A 22,702-nucleotide genomic window follows, 5' to 3' on the forward strand; every position below is an offset into this window, starting at 1 on the left:
TGCTTAATACCAAAGTGTTGGTCAGAGATTTTTCTTCTCAAAGTGGGTGCTCGGGTAGGTAGCATTGATAACCATAGTAGTATAAGAGGCAGAATCTTGAGCTCCACTCCAAACCTAATGAAGCAAAATCTGCATTTTAACAAGATTCCCAGGTGATCTGGATGTTCATTAACATGCCAGGGGCATCAGGTATAGTTCTGAAGTCTCTCTTGCCTAATACAGATTCTTGGGCCACAGTTCAGCTGCCAGGTGGGGTCAAGTAGCTTCTGGTGTATGGGGATGACAGCTTTACACTGTAAATTAAGCACAGCCTGGGAGTGACAATGACAGAGGATGAGAAACAGCAGTAAGAGAGAAGAATGGAAGTGAATTTCTCTGAGGTGAGCTGCCTCTGTCACTCAGACAGACATGGGAATTCTCCACGTCCAATGTCCTTTGACCTGAAAGTTTGTGGTCTAGCAATTCAGAAACATCCTTTTCTACACAGAAGAGACTTCCTGACTTTATCATTAAACCTGATAGCTTACTTGAAAATAATTAATTTTTTATGATTAGAAGTTATGGTAATGATATGTTTTAAAATTTTACTTTAGAAGAATTGTCTAAAATTGAAAGGATATTTGAAAGTCTAGAAGTTTAGCTTATCTTTACTTTTTGAGGAAGTTGGGCTCCTTCTATTCAAACTCTTTAAGATTTTCATTTGGAACCAGTAATATTTCCTCAACCAGTATTAGTCCTGAGTTTAAAAAAAAAAAAAAGAAACAACACTAAATTGAGGTGTTAATCCTAGTGAATGGATTATATATGTGTGTGTATATATATATATATATATACACACACATATATATAAGAAAATAACAAGCCCACATAATTGGAAGATATCCAAACTTTTACTTTATGAAAAGAATTATTTCTACAATAGCTGACAGATGATCATTCAGTGCAAGCATTTCAAATGATGAGGAACTTCTCACCCCACTCCATTGTAGGATAGTGTTTATACTTATGAACATGTGATGGGAAATTACATACGTCCAAGTCTGGGCCATGCCTCGTTAGTGGATCTGGGCCTAACTTCTATCCCCAAGCCACTTGCTCCAATCTAGTGCTGCAAACTCACATGGCTTTTTAAAAATGCTGATCCCAAGCACTGGAAGGATTGGAATGAGGTGATTCAGTCCTCTGGGACCTGGTATAGCATCTCAGGCGACACTGGCATCTCCCACTGTTACAGTCATAACAAGAGGATAGAGGGTGAATCTGATTTCCAGATGACAAACCGTCAGTGGTTTCAGAGAAGCATCAAAATTTAGAATGAGAAGGGACCCACAGAAAGCCCTGACCAGGATTCAGTCAAGAAGGGGTACCAGGGCTATTGACAGAGTTTAATGCAGGAAATTTGGTTCTCACGTGGTAGAGCTGAGAGAGTAAACAGTGCGCCCTGAGGCCGCACAGGGGTAGTAAGTCCAGGAAGCCAGTGGGACTTAGGTAGGACTGGAGGAGCAGAGGGAAGGGAATCTAGAGGCACCTACTAGGGAACTGCAGAGTTGGGACCCGAACCTCCTAGGACACTGCCTGGTGCTGCTGCTTTCCCTGAGGGGGGTCCCATAGTCTGGAAGTACAAGAAAAATGCAATAATAGCAAACAAGGCTGGAAACAAGCCAAAGAAAGCTCTGGTGAAAAAGCATCGCTGAGATGAAGCTGACAGGACCAGCAGGCAAACAGGAAGGAGCACGGCCTCCCCTCCACTCCCGCACCCGGCCTCCTTCTGGGGGTCCGTATTGGCAGAGCTCAAAGGCTCTGGCAAAGGAAGGTGGGGTCTGCCGAGCTCCAGCCCCAGAATCCAGAGGGAGCGCAGGACAGTGGGTTTGGAGCTGAAGCCCTGGTTTAATGATTGGCACAAAGAACACTTGGTAGCCCCCATCCTTCTTCTACCTGAGAGTCTGAGATCCAGGCATGTAAGAGAGCTATCAAGGGCCCCTCATCACAGTGGTACAACTACTGCTAGCAAACAGAGGCATGTGAAAATATAATGACAATTAAAATGCACTTCCATAAGGTAGAAAACTCAACTCTGAATCTGTTTAGATGGTAGAGAATTATATAGATAATAGATGTATTTAGATGAGATGGTTTCAAAATATGTTTTGGCTTATAAAAGTCATACTAATTACAGTAATTTGTGTGGTTAATTAATTACCAAGTTTATAGAATTATAATTATGTAGGCTACGACTAAGGGTCAGATCAACTTAGTTGTTTTAATTACAACACTGGTCACATAGTCACACTCTTCCTTATTGCTTGTGTGACATGTGTACACAGATCAAAAAGGGTTAGCAGTAAACATTGCCTGTTAGTGTTCTAATGGAGGCAAGAACACAAAAACCAAAGGAGCTGTTAGAGGACATATCCTCAAACAAGATTCCAGCCAGCTCAGATATATCATCTTCATCATCATATCTCTATTTCCCTGGGACATCAGAAATTATATTTTTAGATGGTTTAAGATTACCTTAAAACATTCATAGACTGTCTAACAGAAATCTATGAAAAGCACAGGGAGTTTGTGGAATTTTGAATCTCAGCTCTGCCACTTTCAAGGTGACCTTGAATAACTTATTTTGGTTTCACAGTTGTTACATGGGGATAGGAATGTACACTTATTTATTCAACAAATACTCAAGTGCCTACCGTGTGCCTGGTGTTGCTCTAAGAGTTAGGGACCAATGAATTGCTTTGCACTCAGTGAGCTTTCCACTGCCATACAGAAAGGCAGAAAATAAATATAAAAAACATATAAATATATAAAATGTTAGGTGACAGGAAATAATATGAAGAAGAATAAAGCAAGAAAGGCAAGGAGAAAATGATGGTAGGCACCATTTTTATAGAGTGTGCAGAGAAGGCTGATGATGTAACATCCAAACGGAAAGAGGGAGCCTTGTGGATATCTGCAGAAGAACTTTCCAAACAGTGGGAACCCTGAATACAAGGTCCTACAGTGAGATATGCTTACCAGGCTAATGTACAGCTAGTGCGAATCTGGTGGGAGATGAGGTCAGAGACCCAGGGGAAGGAGAAAAGGGAGAAGGACTGGATGCTGCAGGGCCTTTTAGCCGTGGGGACCCATCATGGAGTTTAGAGCAGAGGACTGACATGATCTGAATTGTCTTAAAAGAATCCCTATTGCTGAGTGGGAGATAGATTTTGGGGGTCAACCAGGAAGACTGGAGAGCCAATTAGGAATCTTTTCTTGTCATCCAGGAAAAAAATGATGGTGGTTTGGGAAAGGGTGTTAGTGGTAGAGGTGTTCAGAAATGGTTGGGTTCAAGGTGAGTTTGGAAGGACAAGACAACAGAATTGCTGAAATACTGAGACAGAAGTAAAGAGTAATCCCAAAGTTTTGGCCTGAGCAGCTGAAGAATGGAGGCGCTATTACTGAGAAGGGGAAGACATGGGAAATGCTGGTTAATCGCTCTTAGCCTGCTGTGAGATACTAAATCTATGCAACGAATAAGATGATGTAAATATGACTAGTGCATTCTTGGCCCACGCAGGCATTCAGCCAGTCTTGATCCCTTGCCTATCCTTTTATCACTTTGTTACCTCTTCCTGTTCTTGGACTGCATTTATGCCCTACCCACACACACTCCTACCCTTTTTATTCATGACTTCTCTACATATCAGTATATAGTCAAAAACTTTCCACGTAAATGGGAGGGTCAGCTAAACCTCATTCGGAAAAATCTCCCACAGACTATTTCTCAGCAGAGATAGATAAATTACATTTTTAAATATAGAAATTATTTGATATTGATGCCAGGCAGCTGCATCTGGGGAGGTCTCGCCCTGTGCACTAGGTGAATCACTGGGAGAAACCTCAGCCTGGACGGGGCAGGGTTCTTGACTCTGGGTGAGAAAGAGTTCTCTAGCAGGTCAGAAGAGTGTAGGTAAGGAAGAAATTTATTAGAGCGAGAGCAGCAGGGAATGGCAGCTGCCTTGCAGGCAGCAGAGGACAGGAGAGTGCAGAGGGAAAGAGGGAAAGTGCCCGGCCTAGGGCAGATGCCCTTGCCAACTCCTGAAGCCATAGTCACCTGGCGTCCTGTGTCCACTTGGATCTGCACGGCATGGGGACTGGCCCCTACCACCCCAGAATTTGGGGGAGCCACAGAGCCCAGGATGCAGTGAGATTATGTTCTGAGAACTTCCCACAGCAAAAAAAAGGAGATTTTCCAGCAGGCTGCTAAAGAGCATGATCGTACAACTGCACTCCTGTTGGGTCATCCAGGCGATGGGAACTTGCAAACCCAAATCAGAGATCTCAGCAGCCCCTCCCTATTGATCTGGAGTAGGACAGAAAGAAGACTTGTGTTTAAGTCTAGAAAATAGAATGAAATAGCAAAATAACAAAGACACTTACCATTGGAAGAGCACAGAGAAAACGCAGTAAGTTGAGCAGTGAGGCTTTATTTAGAAAGCACACACCCAGTGGGCAGCCTCAGAGAGAAGGAACACTTAAGGGCATGGGATTCTGTCTTTTAAGGCTTTCAAGAATGGGGCAAAGGGTTAGGGTGTGTGTGTGTAACCTTGACCTGTGGCCTCATATCTTTCTCCAGTGAAAGACATTATGTCACCATCCACAGTCAGTCCTCTAGATAATTCTGTAAGATAAACTTAACACAAGGAATTTATTGATCCTGTTCTTCACCAAGAGAGTGGTTACCCTCAAGCAGTGGGGACATATCATAGAGGACTATTGCTGTGCCCTAAGATAGGGTGGTTGTTGGCTGATAACCATCTAATATGCTAGGAATCTTACCTCCTAACTCCTTGGTTTTTAAAATGGAATCTCCATCTTGAGATGGGGTCCCTCCTGTTCTTACTATGCTGTTTATATCTCAGCATTTTTCATTATAGGCAGGAAAAGTTAATCATGCTGCTCATCCCATCCCTCTGCTCTACTTCAATACGAAACAACGGCATGGCGATCCTCCCAGGGCTCTGATGTTCTTGAAGTGCTTCAGTACCCTAAGTGTCTCCCTGGTACTGGTTGTGTTTTAATAGAAATTCTGTGAAGAATGAAATATGATGTTTTATAAGCATTTTTTTTCCTTAGAATTTCTGAAAAGAGGCTAAGAAACTGAAAAGTTACCCCAAATCCATGGAAATGCTTACTGCATATTTATTTCTTGCCAAATTTTCTGAGTGGTTTTTATTCTTTTACCTAAAAATTTTGAAGCATAATATTAATAGAAAATAAGTAATGTAAATGTCTATGCACTTGTACTAGGTAAATATGCCTTAGTTAAAATATGCAATATTTTATCCAAAGCCAATCTGAAAATAACCGACATAAAAATAGAAGCATTAGGTATATGTTTTTAAAAAAATGCTTGGTTCTTTAAATTTCCTTATTGTAGATTCATTTGCAATGTCAGTATTCAGTTCACATATCTCTATACTCTTAAGAATCATCAGCATTTAATTTATGAGTGTTTTTAGTTGGAAAGATTCTGCTGCTTAAAATTCAATTCAATCCCCTTGCTCCGAGTTGAGAAATACTTACATCTTATGTTTTTCCCCAAGCTCTCCTCTATGCCCAATTTCCCATAATTAATCTAATCTTTAATTCAAAATAAAATGCAGCCTCCACCACTTCCCCACCCCAGTCCAGGGGTAATAGCACAGAGAATAACAAAGCCCATTGACAAGTAACACATTTGTCCCATTGGTGCTATTCCTTGGTCCCCAGAGAGCACCTATTGTGTGTATGGCTTCATGTAGCTTTGAATCTGGATATAAGATGGTTTTAGAAGTAATCCTACAGTCAGCCTAGAAGCAGCTGAAGGTAGAAGGCCCTCTGTAGGAAGGAAGCACACAAGAACAGACCGGCTCACCTACAAGGAGAGTGTGCCTTGAATATGTTCGTTAGATTATTCAGCAGCAGAAACACAGCACCCAGCTTTGCCAAGCATGCATAGGGGCAAACAAGGACCTCTCTCCCTCACTTGGCAAATAGGTACATTGGCACCAGCAACAAAATCCTTGTAAATTTCTTAAGTTTGTGACTCACAGTTTTTATACTAAATTATGGTGTGACAGGAACCTCTTCAGACTCCCAGGGTGCCCAGTGAAAAGCAAATGTCTGAGCCAATACACCAGTATTTAGTATAAAATGCATCAAAGTAGTTGGTACTAGCCATGACAAGCCATATTTGACCATAGTCTTTTGTTCGCGTTTTCTCAAATATAAGTTTCCTAATTCGTGACCAGGGAATTAATTATTCTCTGAAGAAATCTACTTCTTGATATTTCTCTTTAGATTTAATACTGCAAGAACTGTGTTTTAAGCAAGTAGCAAGATTCACTGTGGTTTCCTTATTATGGTAGTTATTAGCAGTTTCAACTCTGCTGACACAAAACCCATCTTCTTCTAGCTGGGATAGCCATGCCCTTTGACTCAAAAAGGAAAGAAAATTGGTTTTGACTGGTAATTTTTTTTTTAATTTCAGGAATAGTTGCTGTTCTCTTCTGTGGAGTCACACAGGCACATTATACTTACAACAATCTGTCACTGGATTCCAAAATGAGGACTAAACAGGTAAAAGAAAAAGTTCACTATAGGCCTTGTCTCTTTTCTTAGTGTAATGATTATGTAGCAATTCTGGCAATGAATTCAGAAAGAATTTCATTAGTAAAGGAAGAGAATAAGTTTAAGGCTTCACTATAGGTTGGATATTTACAGATTTTTTTTCCCTCTAGGATAACCATTAACAATTCTCTTGGTAAGCAAAAATATAGTTTTAATAGTCTCTCCTTCCTGAGAAATGTGGAACCTAGACTGTCAGTCTTGAAGAGGAAAGACCCACAGTCAGTAATAATTCACAGTCACTTATATCTAAAAGCATTATAAAGCATTGAGGTTGGGTAGCTATATAGAGAGAAGGAAATGGAGAAGAATAAGGAAGAGGCATTTGGTCTTTAATTGGGTGCTTTCGCTTCCAAGTAAACTCAACTGCCAGTTGTCACACAAGCAGAATATATCTCCCATATGCAAGAATGTGTCTTTTTGGATGTTTGCATATGAACCCTCATAGATTCCTTTCACAAACATTGCTGCCCAGCCCCTCTGTGCCATGCACTATGCTAGATACTAGGAATAAAAAGAGCTGATAGTGTATGACCCCTGCCTTCAAGAGGCTCATTATCATGTCTGCTGATGAGGATAAAGATGCATAATGAATGATTAATTATCCACAGTGTGAAAAGTGCTGTGATAGAAATATCTGCATAGTGTGTTTAGGGGAAGGATTCAATAGAGCACCCTCCATTGTTAGGATTGGGAAGGTGAGGAGAAAGTTTCCAGTCATCAGGACCAATCTGGAACTTGAAATGCAAATAGAAGCTAATTAGGTAATCATATGGGATCTACTGGGACATGGGAAGGGCACTGGAGGCCACTTGCGGCATGGACCAAAGCTCTGGAGGATTTGTTTGGAGCCTGTAAATAGTTCTGTGTGAAGTTCTGTGTGTAAAGCTAGTAGGACACCATGAAGGATGAAGCCATTGACAGAGCAGAGACCAGTTTATGAAAGGACTTCCATGCCTTGTGAAGGAGTCCATACTTTATCCTAAAGGTAATGGGGAGTGGCTCAAATAACAGAAGTGTGTCATCTCACAGTTCTGAAGGCTGGAAGCCTGAGATCAAGGTGTCAGCATGACCATCCCCTTCTGAGGCTGTGAGGAAGAATCTGTTCTACTCCTCTCTTTTTGCTTCTGGTGGTTTTCTGGAAATCTTTGATGTCCTTTGACTTGTAGAGACATCTTGATCTCTGCATTCATGTTAAAATGGTATTCTCCCTGTGAGTGTGTCTGTCTTCAAATTCCCCTTTTTATAAGGACACCAGTCATGTTAGATTAGGGGCCTACTCTACTCTGGTATGGGCTCATCTTTACTCAACTAATTACATTTTCAATTATTCTATTTCCAAATAAGATCACATTCTGAGGTATTGGGGGTTAGGACTTCAATATATGAATTTTGGGGAGAGACCATGCAATCAGTAACAGGAAGTTATTAAAGTGTCTGGCAGAGTAATTTTAGGATAATTGGTGTTCCGTTTTGGAAATATCACTCTGGAAGACAAGAGGAGCATGGATCAAATGGCATTTTATCACTTAGCTTTTGTTGTGCAACAAATAACCACACAACTCTAGGGCATCCAACAGTAACATTTGTTTTTTACACATCTGCAGGGTTTAATTCTTTTGAGGTGGGTTGAGCTGGGTGGCTCTGCTTGTTTCAGTTGGACTGATTCACATGTCTTTGGGTTTGCTGGGGCCATATTCTAGGGTAGGCTTGTTTGGAGCATCTTAGCCAGTGCCATGCATCTGTTATTCTTCTCCTGGCAGAAGAGCAAATCCCAGTGTGCAAGTCCATTTCAAGTCTCTGCTTGCATCACATTTCCTAAGCATTTTATTGGCCAAAGAAAATCACATGACCAGTCCCAAGGTCAAGAAGCCAAGCAGGTCCCCAGGCCACAGTGGGAGAGCACTGCAGAGTTACATGGCAAGAAGTATGGGTATAGAGAATGATGGAAAATTGGGCCAAATGGTTGAAATCTACCCCCAAATGCAGATGAAGGTAGAAAGTCTCCTGTAATTAGTCTGATGATACTGAGGGTATCTGATGTGAAATTGGGGCAATGGGTGTATAGAAAGCCAAAGAAACATCTAAGCAAAACCTATAATTGACCAGAAGTTCCTAAAAAGGAGTTTTTGATGACCTACCTTAAATCACTCTAAAATGGTTATTATTTTCTTCTCTCTTGCTTTGTCACACCCAAAGTTCAGCTGCACCGGACCTTACCTCCCACCTACCCAGGGACCCTGAAAGGTCATCACTCCTTCTGCTCATCAGAAAAGTCACAAAGATGCAAATATAGAAATTTTAACAACCCCCCGATTTTAAAACGTGAGCAAAAAACATCAACAATCCTTAGAAACCTCCAATATAGTCTTTAGGATCCTTTTAATTATGGAGACTACTACCATTCTCAAGGGTTTAAAGGGAAATGTCTTGGGCTGGTTTTTCTGACCTTGTCTGGTTCTCTGAGCATTTGTATTCTGGGAAGCTGAACTCTGTTTAGGGGCTTGCACTTTTAAGTCATGCTATCTAGACTGCTCAGCAAAACTTCAAAGATAATTCACTTTATGGCGAGACAGCAGCCTAACACCTAGGGGAGACAAAGCCCAAATCAGTGCCCACAGCCTTCTGTTCCCCTCTGAATGGCTTGACAGGTGCTCCCAGATGGACTGCCAGCATCCATCTTTACAGCACTCCATGTTAAGAAAGATCTTCATAAGTTCATTCTATAACTTCCAGATAATTATGTCTCTCCATCTTTGTTCTTCCCCTTCTCTTCTTTCCTGGGTGCCTGGTTCATAGTAGGAGCTTAATAAATGCTAATTCCCTTCCCTTCTCATATCTTTCCTCACTTCTTTTGAGGATGTATCATTTTCTACTTATTTTTTTATCTCATAATATATGCATATATACCATACATACATATTTATATGCATATATACATATTTATACATACACATATCTAGTATATAGAGCCTGAGGTCACCACTTGGAAAGAAATGAGATTGGGCCCTTTAATTAACTGCATAGGTCAGGGTCCTTGGTCACATCTGTGCCTGGGTAAGCAAGCAAAGCTTGAATTCCATGCAGGAAACCAATTACAAACTGTGAAGAAAAGCTGAGGCAGGTATCAGAGAGGATGCCACTATTTCCTCTCCGAAATAGGGGAAGATTTGGCAAGTTTTTATATGACAGCACAGGATACATATCACAGTATCTTCCTCTGCCCCTCCCCACACTGTGTTCACTGTCAAAGGGGGAAGGAGAAGTTACACAGCCTCTGTCTCTAGGACTGTTTAATGGGAGGAAAGAAAGTCAATTAGTGAAGTCTAGTAAAATCAACTTTGTGTTACAAAATCCAAATGTGATGTGATTTACAAAGGAATTTTGTTCATGGATTTTGCCTATACGAGCTAATCAGATAGCTACATCTGGACACAAAGACTTTTAAGAATTATATAACTTTTGTAGCTTCCAGAATTAGACTTTTTAAAACTGCATTTTAACTTTAAATATGTTTTGTAACTAATAATGACTGTCCAGATGTAGATGAATTGATTTTTACTCCCAACTACTAAAAAATGTGTGACAACACTAAAATGTGTTAGGCACAAAGCAGCATAATACAGGCACTCCAGTGCCGTTACCCACCATGAGGATTTATGTTTTGATAGCAAAGTGTTCTATTAATGAGTATATGAGCATATGCAGCAATCCCTTTCCCTGGATTCACTGTGGTTCACTTGCTTTACAGTGTGCACATCTAGCCCTAGAGTTAGACAAGTACTATAAGCCCTGACTCTTGCCCTAGAAATGAAGAACTGCTAGAGATGCTCAAGACGGACATCAGCACACAGCAATCTGTGAGCCTGGAGGCTACACGGACCATCCCTAAGACTGTACACAGTACCATGAGCTCACTCACATGACTCCCAGCCTGCCTCCTGGCCCCTTCCTCCCTGATGGCCTCACTCCCTAGGCAGGCTGGGGAGCTGGTAATCTGGGCTGACCTCCAGGGTGTTTCCATCAGCTGTCTTTACCTTGTCTGAGGCTGACTTGCAAAAAACATGTACTTCCATATCACCTTTTTAGCTAGAATTTCTCCTTCCTTTCCTGTAGTTCCCACCTAAAAATCACTTCCAATATGGACAGTATTAATTTAAATAATTAAGTTGTTATGCATTAACATATACAAAGTACTTATCTCAGGTATGTTCTACCTACTTTTCTACCCAAGAGATAACTCTTTTTATTATCACTGGTTCCCTTCATTCATTCATCTGTTATTTTGGGGGAGCCTATTTTGTGTCAGCCACTGTTCAAGGTGCTGGGATACAAAAGTGTACCAAAAAGAATTTGTAGTAGAGGAGCTTTATAGTAATCAAAATAAATAAGCTGAATATATAGTGTGTTAATGGTAAGTCATATGCCAACAATAAAGCAGGGAAGGTAACTAGGAGTGTGTGGATAGGAAGACAGGGTTGTAATTTTACATAGGGTATCTAGGGGAGGCCTCAATAAGAAAATGATACTTGGAAGAAGTGAAAGAGGGAGCTCTGTGGACATTTGGGGAAGAGCTGTCCAGAAATTGGGAGTAACGGATACAAAGGCTACCTGGAGGAGGCTGACTACTGTAGTGAGGTGAAGTGGACCAGGGGAGAGTGGAAGAGACAGCATCAGAGCAGTGACAAGAGACAGGTCATGGAAAGCCCAAACAAGGTGGGATAACACTGAAGGCTTTTTAAGTACAGGCATAGATTAATATGATTTAATTTTTTTTAATGGGGGCACCATTTAACAACTAGGTAAATATGCAAGATGACAGGTTTGGGGGACAACTGAGAACCAAGTGTTGGCTTGTTACATTTGGGATGTGTAGTCACTAAATGGAGATGTTGAATAACCAGTTAGACATAGAATTCTGGAATTTAGAAGGGAGGTCTAAGCTAGGAGTATAATTTTGGAAATTATCAACATGAGATGGTACTGAAACATGAGAATGAATGAAGGAGCAATGGAGGAAAGATCCAAAAATATAAGCCTTGAAGCACTCTACTTGGTAAGAGGCCAGGAACCAGCCAAAGAGACTGAGAGGTAGTAGCCAGGAGGGAGAAGAAAGACCAAGCGAGAGTGGTGTCCCGGAAGTCAAATGAAGAGAGTGTCTCAAGAAGGAAGATGATGGATTGTGCCAAATACTGCTGAAAGATCAAGACAAAGAGCATGAACACCGGTGATGACATTTATAAGGACCATATTGGTGGAGTGGCAGGATAAAAGCCTAAATATAACGGGCCTAAGAAAGAATAGAAGGAAAAAAGTTGGAAACTGCTTGTATAGACAAGTGTTTCAAAGGAGTTTGGCTGTGAATGGGAAGCAGAGAAATGAGATGATAGCTGAAGGTAGAAGTGAAGCCAAAAAAAGAATCTTTTCATTTTTAAGGTGGGAGAAATAACAGAACTGTTGTGTGCTCATGGGAATGATACAGAAAAGAGAAGGCCATGGGTTAGAGGGCTTGCCATGGCTTGTAAGTGGCAGCAGCAAATTTTGAACTTAGATCTTCTGAGTTTGTAGTTCAAACTATTTTGCCTCTTACTAAATATTCTTTGATTAATAGATAGGATAATAACAACTGTGGGTCCTGCATCATTTATTTAGTGAACCTTGACTGGAGGGAGAGATGAATGAATGATTGTTTGGCTATATTATGCTTTCAGAAAAATCAGATCATTAGTCATTTATATTATATTTAGTTCTACCATCTTTGAAAATCTACCAATTTCAGTACATTTTAATTTATTTTTCTTTCCTAAAACACAGGTTGGAATGAACATATATATTTTTATACATTTATTTTTGAAAAGCCAGATTCTTTGTTTAGTATTTATGGACAAACAATGACATCTTCATTACAGCACATTGTTTCCAGATGCTTATTTTATTTCCATTCCCCCAGATGATATTTTGAGTATTTATCACCATTGAATGGAAAAGCAACAATGCAAATCCAAATTTAAAAAAAAGAAAAGACTATAGGAGCCAGATTGAATACCCTGAGCATGACTTTGTAAGAAAATGCAAGCAAAAGATCAGGAGAGGCCAACTGATACGTGGGAAGAACACTTGACAGAGAATCCAGAAAACTGGACTTGCCTCTCATCTCTGCAACAAGTGGTGGGGCCTTGGATAATTAACACCTGTGAGCTTCAGTTTTCTTATTTGTAAAATAAATGATTGGACTACATGACTGGGTTTTAACGATTATACTCTAAACCCAATTTTCTTTGACTTGACATAGAGCATGAGATATGCATCTGGCTCCTTCTCCCAGAGTAGAATTAGGCAGGGATCATTTTCAGGCCATGGAGAGAAGGGAGGGATCAGAATTTGCCATTGATTCTCAGGACAAATCATTGCATAGACCATTTTCATAAGCTGTCAGATCAAATCCAGGGATGAAGTGATCAAAAACCAAAGTCCCTGGTTCATACTAGGGTGAAGAGTTTCACTGAGCGCTGGAAAAAAATTCTCTGCTCCTAAGTGAGTGGTTGCAATTGATTTTGCTAAGACTGCCTGAATCCTTGGGGTGGAGAGTACAGCGCTTACTTGTATTGCTATCACTCAGCTTCAAGGTCTGACTGAAGGACTTTCCAGCTTCTCAGTTCAGGCATGGACTGAGTTTGGACTAAGTTCCGTGTGGCCGTATGGGGCCACCCTGGAAGCCAGGGAGACAGAGGCAAATAAGACATGGTTCTTGCCCTTAGGAACTCCTAATATAGCAGGCGACACACACATGCACACGCACATGCACAAATAGCAATCCCATATGGCAAATGTTAACACAAGGGATGTGCAGTGTGACATGGGAACCAGAGGACTGGTTTGCCTCCTGCATGCCAGGTATTGGGGGAAGTGACTGTGGCTTCTGTGTTTTGGAGCTGGGTGTAAGGATAATTAGGGGATTATCATGCAGATGTCACAGGGGATGAAAGCAAAGAGAAGAGTAGGCAAAAGCATCAAACTAAGAAAGAGCTCAGCAAGTCCCAGAGAGGAAGCAGCCCTTTGATGGGGGCTGGATTGCACTGGGAAGTAAGAGTGTCTCTGGGCCACTGGTGTAGGTCAGGGAACAGGAAAGGGGAAGGTGTGGGAGAGAGTGCGAGTTCACATCCAGAGGTCAGTTCAGTCGGACCTTTTAGAGTCTCACTGTGTTACGACGTTTAGGAGAACTATACCTACGAGGCTAATAACTGCTTAAGGCTTTTAGGCATAGGGATGATGATAATAATCAGATTTATGCCTTACTAAGGTAATAAAGGTAGCATCAAGGAGGAAATGACATCAAACTGTGATATCAATCTCCCTGCTTACCACACTCCCTTTTGATAAACTACTTACATATATAACATCTAAATTTATGGTAATCTTCTACAGCTCTAGACATATTTTTGTCCTGTCTAACCTCTTAGGATGTTGTGGTCTATAAGAGAAGTTTATGGAAATTTACTATTTGGTTTTGCCTGGAACTGAGGAGTTCATTAAATCCTTGATGAATTAATAAATAAATGGATGAATGAATGAATTATAACCATTAACATTCCAAGATAAAAAATAGGGAAACAATATATGCTAATTAGTGATTTTATTTAATTCTCATACAATGCATTAATTTAAATATAATGAGTTGGATGCATAAAGCAAATGTCTAGGGTAATCCTGAGATATTGAAAGAAAGATCAGGTACAATTCCATTACTGGTGTGAGTTTCCTGCAGTGTGCCTCTGCCTTATTGATTTGCATTACAGTGGTTTTTGATTATGGTCCTGTGCAATTTTTTCCATCCCTTCCAACAAAGGCAGGCACGTTCCACCCCAGTTGTCTATTCCAAGGCACAGTGGAGAGAGAGAGAATGTCATGGGCAACAATGTCCCTGCCTCCCTGGCTTCTGAGAAGTAAGATCAAAGATATCTTCATAAAGCACAGAATTGCTTTTTTGGGAAAAAAAAAAAAACTCTAATTACATTTCTTTTGTCAAGATTTCTACCACTTTTCTTCTTCCCTTCATGCAAAGTACCTTTAAAAAATACCATCCTAGAAGGGTTGAATTTATAAATGATGGCAAAGTGTTTAAATTTCTTCTTAGCTAAGCTGGTGATTCTTTTCTGAAACTCATTATATTGTATAAAGGACATTTAGTAGTTAAGCTAATAAGTGTTCTCTTTTAAATGCTAATGAGAGTGGGGCTCCCACATCGTGGCAAGAACACACTGTACTTTCAAGGCCCAGAGAGAATTATTGCCTGTGAACCCCTAGTTATGAAGCATACTCCCCAACCAGTATGCATTCTAGCAGGGGTCACAAATGACCATTTGGCACCCTCAGCAGTAGGTATCTCCTATATGCTAGGTACAAGGGTCCAGAGGAAAATAAAGCTAAATAAGACATGAACCATATTTTCCCTAGAAAATTTTTCATGTAAAACTTTTTCTCTGATAAAGCTGCAATTGTAGTGCCACTTTTCTTGATTAAATCTTAGCTACTCTTTTAACCACACATCTGTGTTTGTTTATCATAGTATATAATTGCAGTTGACATTTTTAAGTCATAAAATCCAAGAAATTCAGAGCGAGGTGGGACTATAAAAATAGTCTTTTAAACCCAGAGTTTTCTTTGAGGAGACTGAACACAAGGATTTGGAGGGGTAGAGTCAGTTCTCGAACCCAGGGGCCGACCTGGGCACAGGTCAGTGCTCAAGGAAAGTACACTGCAAGCTAAAAATACAAAGTACCCACCTCTAAAAGCAGCCTTTGCTGTATTAGTCACCCACTGCTGTGTAACAAATTACCCCAAAACTTACAACAAACTGTTATTATTTCATACAGTTTTTGAGGGTTCCAAGTCCAAGAGCATCAATTTAGCTGACTAGTCCGGCCAGGCTCTTGGTCTCTTATAAGGTTGCAGACAAGCTGCTGGCTAAGGCTGCAGTGTTTGGACACTTGGCCAGGCCTGGACCTGGCTCACTCACACAGTTGTTGTAAGAAGGCCTCTGTGTGTCTTGCATAGGGCTGCTTAGGTGTTCTCCATGATGAGAAAGCTTACTTTCCTTAGAACAAGTGAAACTAGAGAGAGAGCGAGAAGAAATCAGAAATGCCTTTTATTAACTAGAATTTAAGTCATACACTGTCATTTCTGCCATAATCTGTTAGAAACAAGTTACTAAAACTAGCCCAGACTCAGTGGGAGGGGAATTAAGTTCCAACTCTTGAAGGGACAAGTATCAAAGAATTGTGGACAAATTTAAAAATTACCATGGTGTCCAATGCCATTTTTGTAAGTAATTTTTTGATAATGGTTTCAATTATATGGTTGTAAATTTAGGTTTTCAACTACTTCAGTCAGCTTTATGTTGCTAGCAAACCATCTATTCTCTCCAGATTTTTCAAAAATTTTAATAACAATAATTGTGGAAAACTATATTGTGCCACTATAAATATGTTTGCTATATCCCAATTAATATTCACCAAAAAAATCCATGAAGTAACCATATTATTAGATTTTGCAACCCTGAGAGAAATTAAGAGGGTCACACAAAGAAAAGAGTTGTCATCATAACCCATTATTATTTTTAATGTCTTGTTCATATATTTAAGTTTCTACAAAGAAAGGTCTATGTAGAATTGTAGCAAATGATGTATATGTATTTTCCCCTTAATTTATGAAACAGCATATTATACTGGTCATTGTAAGAAATGGGCCTTGGATTTATTTATCCATTGTACTACTGTTTTCTAAAATCATTCATCTCTCCTTTCATCACTCTGATTCTTCCTCTTCTTGGGCTTCTCTCTTTCTTTCCTGTCCCCCTTTAATAGAGGATAATGAACCCAATACCCTTGTCCCTCCTGTCTACCCCTCCAACCTTTGCTCTTCTTTTCCTTTGTCAGTTTTCACACTGACCTGAAAGGGCCTTAGTTTCTTTTTCTGCCAAAGTATTGGCACTGTCACATCTTCTATCCTGTTCTCTTTATCTTGTGACAGATATTTTATTCCATTTTGTCCCTGTTTTCTCTTTTTATGGGATTCATCAATGTTCCATGTAGCTAAGAGTAATTGAGTATTACTGCTTTCTTTTTTTTTCGGATTTCAAGCATAATGAGGCATTTATTTATTTATTTATTTATTTATTTATTTATTTATTGAAATATAGTTGATATACACTATTATATTGGTTTCAGTTATACAACACAGTGATTCAACAGTTATGCACATTATTAAATCTTCACCCCACTAGTGCAGTTACTATCTGTCAACATACAAAGATGTTACAGAGCCATTAACTATATTCTCCATGCTGTACTTCCATCCCTGTGACCCACTTATATTATGACTGAGATTATGTGCCTCTTTATCCCCTTCACCCATACATCCCAACCCCTCCCCCATGGCAACCACCAGTCATTTCTCAGTGTCTATTAGTCTACTGCTGTTTTGTTCATTTTGTTTTTATATTCCATAAGTAAAATCATATGGTATTTGTCCTTCTCTTCCTGGTTTATTTCACTTAGCTTAATACCCTCTAGATCCATCCATGTTCTTGCAAATGGCAAGATTTCTTTCTTTTTATGGCTGAATAATAGTCTGTTGTATTTATGTACCACTTTATCTTTATACATTCATCTATTGATGGGCACTTAGATTCTTCCATATCTTAGCTATTGTAAATAATGCTGCAATAAACAGTAGCACATATGAATCAGACTGTTTTCTTGGGGTAAATTCCCAGAAGTGGAATTATTGAATTGTATGATATTTCTATTTTTAGTTTTTTTGAAGAACCTCCATACTGCTTTCCATAGTGGCTTCACCAATTTACATTCCTGCCAACAGTGTAGGAGGGTTCCCATTTCTCCATGTCCTCTCCAACACTTGTTACTACTTGTCTTTTGGATACTGGCCATTCTAACTGGTGTGAGGTGCTATCTCATTGTGATTTTGATTTGCATTTCCCTGATGATTAGCTATGTGGAACATCTTTTCATGTGCCTGTCGGCCATTTCAATTTCTTCTTTGGAAAAATATCTGTTCAGGTCCTCTGCTCATTTTCTAATCAGGTTAATTGGTTATTTTTGGTGTTGAATTGTATAAGTGATTTATATATTTGGGTTGTTAAACCCTTTTTGGATGAATCAGAGAAATCAGAAAAACAATTCCATTTACATTTGCATCAGAGAAATAAAATACCTAGGAATAAGCCTAACCAAAGAGGTGAAAGACCTATACTCTGAAAACTATAAGACACTTATAAAAGAAATAAAAGAAGACACAAATAAATGTAAATCTAACCCATGCTCATGGATAGGAAGAATTAATGTTGTCAAAATGGCCGTTTTACCCAAAACAATTTACAGATTCAATGCAATCCCTATCAAAATACCAACAGCATTTTTCAATGAGCTAGAGCAAATAATCCTAAAATTCATGTGGAACCACAAAAGACCCTGAACAGCCCAAGGAATCTTGAACAAAAAGAACAAAGCTGGGGATATTATGCTCCCTGACTTCAAGCTATACTACAAAGCAATAGTAATCAAAACAGTATGGTACAAAAGAATAGACCCCATATAGATCAACAGAACAGAATAGAGAGCCCAAATATAAACACACACGTATGTGGTGAATTAATATATGAAAAAGGAGCCATGAATATACAATGAGGAAAAGACAGACTCTTCAATAACTGGTGTTGGCAAAACTGGACAGCTACATGCAAGAGAATGAAACTGGATTACTCTCTAACTCCATACATATAAGTAAACTCAAAATCGATTAAACACCTAAATATAAGAAATGAAACCATAAAACTCTTAGAAGAAAACATAGGCAAAAATCTCTTGAACATAAGCATGAGCAAAGTTTTTCTGGACACGTCTCCCTGGGCAAGGGAAACAAAATAAAAAAATGAACAAGCAGGACTACATCACAGCAAGGACACCATCAACAGAACAAAAAGGCAACTTACAGTATGGGAGAAAATATTCATAAATGAGTACTCTATTTTCTTCTGCTTCTTTATCACCTTCATAAAAGCTTCTGTATCAGAATCACCTACCATGACTATCTTTATCTCTACCCAATAGGCAAACATCTTTGTGGCCTATATAAATTTACTTTTAAATTTCTTGCCAACAAGATCCTGAAGCCTTCTCTTAATTTTTGTCTTTCTCATCTTCCAAAACCCCAAGAAAATATACTTATCTCATTCAACATTTTCAAAATTTTATTACATTTTCCCCCTGAATAATGGCTTTATATTCTTCTTCACTATATAGAGCCTCAGCCACTCAAAGAAATGGTCCTTCCCTTCTCTATTTTCTTTCTTGCTCTTACTCTCACTGTCTTTGTTTTCTCATTTCTTTCACCTTTAAAAAACAAGAAAATACTATCATTAATGCTTGACTATAAATACATAAATATATATGACCCATGTCCTTCTGTATATGGGTCTTGAAACAGACCCAATGCATAATGGAAAAATGTCTAGGTTTTAAGAGATCAGCAGGCCTGGTCCCTGCTTTGATGACATTCAAGACAGATGGTTGCTCATTATTACCTTAAAATTTCTCGAGATGGCAATGGCATAACCCCTTTGAATAGCTCATTACGGTTTTATCACCTGCTTGATAGGTGCAGGTATGAAAGGCTTCTGTCTCATAATAGCATTTTTGAATGGGAAATGGAAATTACTATAATGTGTCTACTCATTTTAATTAAATTTTATTGATGCAGCATAGAAAATATCAAGTCTAAATACATGTGCCAGAATGTGTGTTTATTAAAGAATGTTGCCAAGTTTAAGGATGCCATTTCTTTGATAGTCTTGAAAGATGAAACAAATGGATTTAATAAAATGTTAAGTCCTTGTGAAATTCCTTCAGAAGAGAAATTGAATTGCTTCTGGAGGCACAGCTCAAAAATCCAAAGAATCCCATCAATGGAGATATGATATGGGACTCTGAAAAGAGTACCTGAAAGGGAAAATATAATAAATGAGAGTAAAAGTTTGTTTTTAGGAGAGTCACTTCACATAAATGTTCTGTGTTACACTGAGAAAGAACTTGAGTGGAGTCAACAGTGACCAATGTGTTCTTGAGGGAGGAGAGAATGTCCCTTTTGATGGACCAGCTTTAACAATGAACACTCAGGTAACAAACTATTCCTGATGTATTTTCTGCTCATTCCAAGCTGTTAAAAAATTGTGGTTGAAAAAGTATTTCTTTTCTCTTTTTATACTGAAGCTTGCTTCATTCAAATTGAACTTTCAGTGATAAACTAGGAAGCAAAGATACCTAATCAAAAATAAAGGAATTCTTCCATTGGAAAAGAATGTCTAATCTTTTCTCAGTCATTGTATGTAACTGAATTCACACAACTCTCCTATTCCACAGTTATCTGTGAAAACATGGTCCTTGGACTTGAATCTGAAGAAAGTGTTATGTTGGGTTTCTAGGACAAAGACTTCATAGTTCATCCCCCAGCTTGCCTTTTCTTTCTAAAGATGCTTCTCTGATGACAGCATAGGGGCCTGCAACATAGCTGGTCAATTAGAAGGATGGGCCGAGAGGGGCACAGAGCTAGCACATGGTAAGAGGACCAGCCATGTTTCAGTATTCTGAAATCTGACACAGCAGGTTTCTGGATAATGTGAAGTTCTGTGATCAGACCCTAGGATACTCTAATGATCTTTCTGCAGATGTTCTCAAATGGTTAGCAGACTGGTGTTCATAGTGATTCAAGTTTATGACAATACCTGTACTCATTTCTGACATGATTTAATAAGTTACACCATCCTCTTAGGGAAAAGTCCCACCATTCGTCTTTGTGTTGATTTATTGTTTGGTTTTATCTTGCTTTTATAGTACCAAGTTGAGGCAGGTGGTCTACAGGGGTCTTTTGCTTCATCCAACTATATTAGAGACCGAAATAATTTGAGACCATCTAATCTTCCAGGGAAAAATAGTCTGATTTTAAGGGCAATATCTTCCCTATTTGACCTGTGGGGAAAAATGGAACTTTCTGACCAGGATTCCTGCCTGGCCTTAATAGCACCCATTGTGTATAAAATAAGAGCCTGTTTGCCAGTGACAGAGCAGCCGGTCAGTCACAGGAGCACCAGCCAAGGGGAGGGGTGGAGAGGAAAAACCCATTCTCTCCTCTTCCTGTGTTCCTGGTATGTAATTGGTCAGGCATGTGCCACTCACCAGGGACCTGCCCACAGAGTTCCTCCTGGAGGAGCAGGGAGCTTGGTGCCCCGCTGGGAGAGCAGGGAGGGGCTGCCGAGCGCTGGAGCTCCTAGAGGATTAAGTTCCTGCTGGGGGGCAGAACCTGTAACCAGCCCGGAGAGCGCATTAGAGCCAGCCATGTTGTCCTAGCTGTCGGTGCCTACCGTGGGAATAAACAGGGTACTTCCTTTCACTTGCAGCTTCTTCCCCTCGCCTTTATTGGGTCTCACCAAAATCATAGAGCACTTACACCCCTCCTCCCGGAACTGCACGGCCCTACTGAATGTTTCTTGTAATGGCTCAGGTACAGGGAATAAGGCAACATTCCTTAAGGGTTTTCCCTATGTTCTGGGCAGAAAACACCAATTAAAGACTCCAGAATGTTTGAAAGCACTAACAGGTGTTTAGCCCTACTTCCTAATCTGCCCACAGTCCAGGCAACCCACGAAGACGCTTGAATTTGATCTGTGATTGGGATTCAGGCATCTAGTGTCATATGTGTGAGGAAGGGACTAATGAAAGAAGTCAAACACAGAACAGAATAACTAAACACTTAAGAGGGAAAATGCCTGTAAATGAGAAGGTATCAGGGATAGCCCGAGGGTCAGCAGTCTTGTGGGACACCGGGAATGCACGTGGCCCCTGCTGAACCATCCATCTGCCTACACTCTGAGGGGAGAGCACCAGTTGGTAAGATGGGGGCAGGAGGTGGGGGGAGCAAGGCAGCATCATTTCACTGCTAGGACCTTCCTCTCTTCCCAGGGGTCAGCTTGACAGAATTTAAACAGGTGTCCAGGTAACTTGGCTAAGGGACCATCTCTAAAAGACCTGATCACAAGAAAATGAAGTCCTTCCTTACTGGGTGGAGAGAGAGAGATAAGTGGCAGAGAGCAGGAGGCCATCAGTAATGGAGCCTAAGGTACCAGTGGCAGAAAGAGCAGTTGCCCCAAAGAGTGCTGAGGCAGTCCTAGAACTGCAGGTGGCAGACAGCTGCAACACGGGTGGCAGCAGAGAGCATGGTCGTCAGCAGCTTGGAGTAAAGCAAGAGCGTGTTGGCGCAGGCAGCATTTCCATGGCTGAGCAGAGTAACCACATGGGCAACCAGAGCTCCGGCCACATGTGTCACTCCTGCTCCCTCCCTCCTCTTGGAAGCTCCCAGGATAGTAATTCTCAATCCTGAGTGCACGTCAGTCACTGAGTTTTATAAATCCCAGATGCCTGGGCCCCATGCCCAGGAGTTCTGATGTATTTACTCTGCGGTGGCCCGGGCTGCAATATATTTTTAATTCTATGCAAGTGATTCTAATGAGTGCCCAAAATTGAGACTCTAGAAAGACACTGGACAGGGAAGGGCTGAGGTCCTGTTTGGCATGTGGGGGGATTTGATCCAGCATATTGGAGCCAAACTGTGGAAGTGACGTCACATGGGAGCTGCATGCTCGTGGGCTTGGGTCGCTGGTTCTCCAGCCTGGCTGCACAGTGGATTCACCCAGGGACTTGATGAAATCTCAGTGCCTGGTGTCACTGGCATAGGGTACGGCCTGGGCAGCAGAACCATTTAAAGCTCTTTGGGTGGTTCTAATATACGGCAACATTTGAGAATCAGTGTCAACAGGGACATTAAGTTTACTCATAAAGCTCCTCTTTGGGATTCCTGTAAATATTTAAGGGAAAAGGAAACTCTGGAAGGGATTTTGATATTCTGTGTGAGTAGGTGGAGGCTTAGAGACATTACAGTTTGAATGTTTGTATAAATAACTTTATATTAGCAGGCAGGATGT

At 40.3% G+C, this 22,702-nt stretch overlaps 1 protein-coding gene across 1 annotated transcript in view; it reads left to right on the forward strand.

The window, feature by feature from the left end:
* The window catches only part of SLC9A9 (solute carrier family 9 member A9), a 544,320-nt gene that overhangs the window by 285,941 nt on the left and 235,677 nt on the right, over positions 1-22,702 (forward strand). The window contains exon 9 of the mRNA XM_073232241.1: positions 6,515-6,603. Within this exon, the coding sequence (XP_073088342.1) occupies positions 6,515-6,603 (89 nt within the window). The remainder of the gene's footprint in view (positions 1-6,514; positions 6,604-22,702) is intronic.

This window comes from Manis javanica, chromosome 3 (genome assembly GCF_040802235.1).
Source record: "Manis javanica isolate MJ-LG chromosome 3, MJ_LKY, whole genome shotgun sequence".
In the NCBI taxonomy this organism is placed as follows: domain Eukaryota; kingdom Metazoa; phylum Chordata; class Mammalia; order Pholidota; family Manidae; genus Manis; species Manis javanica.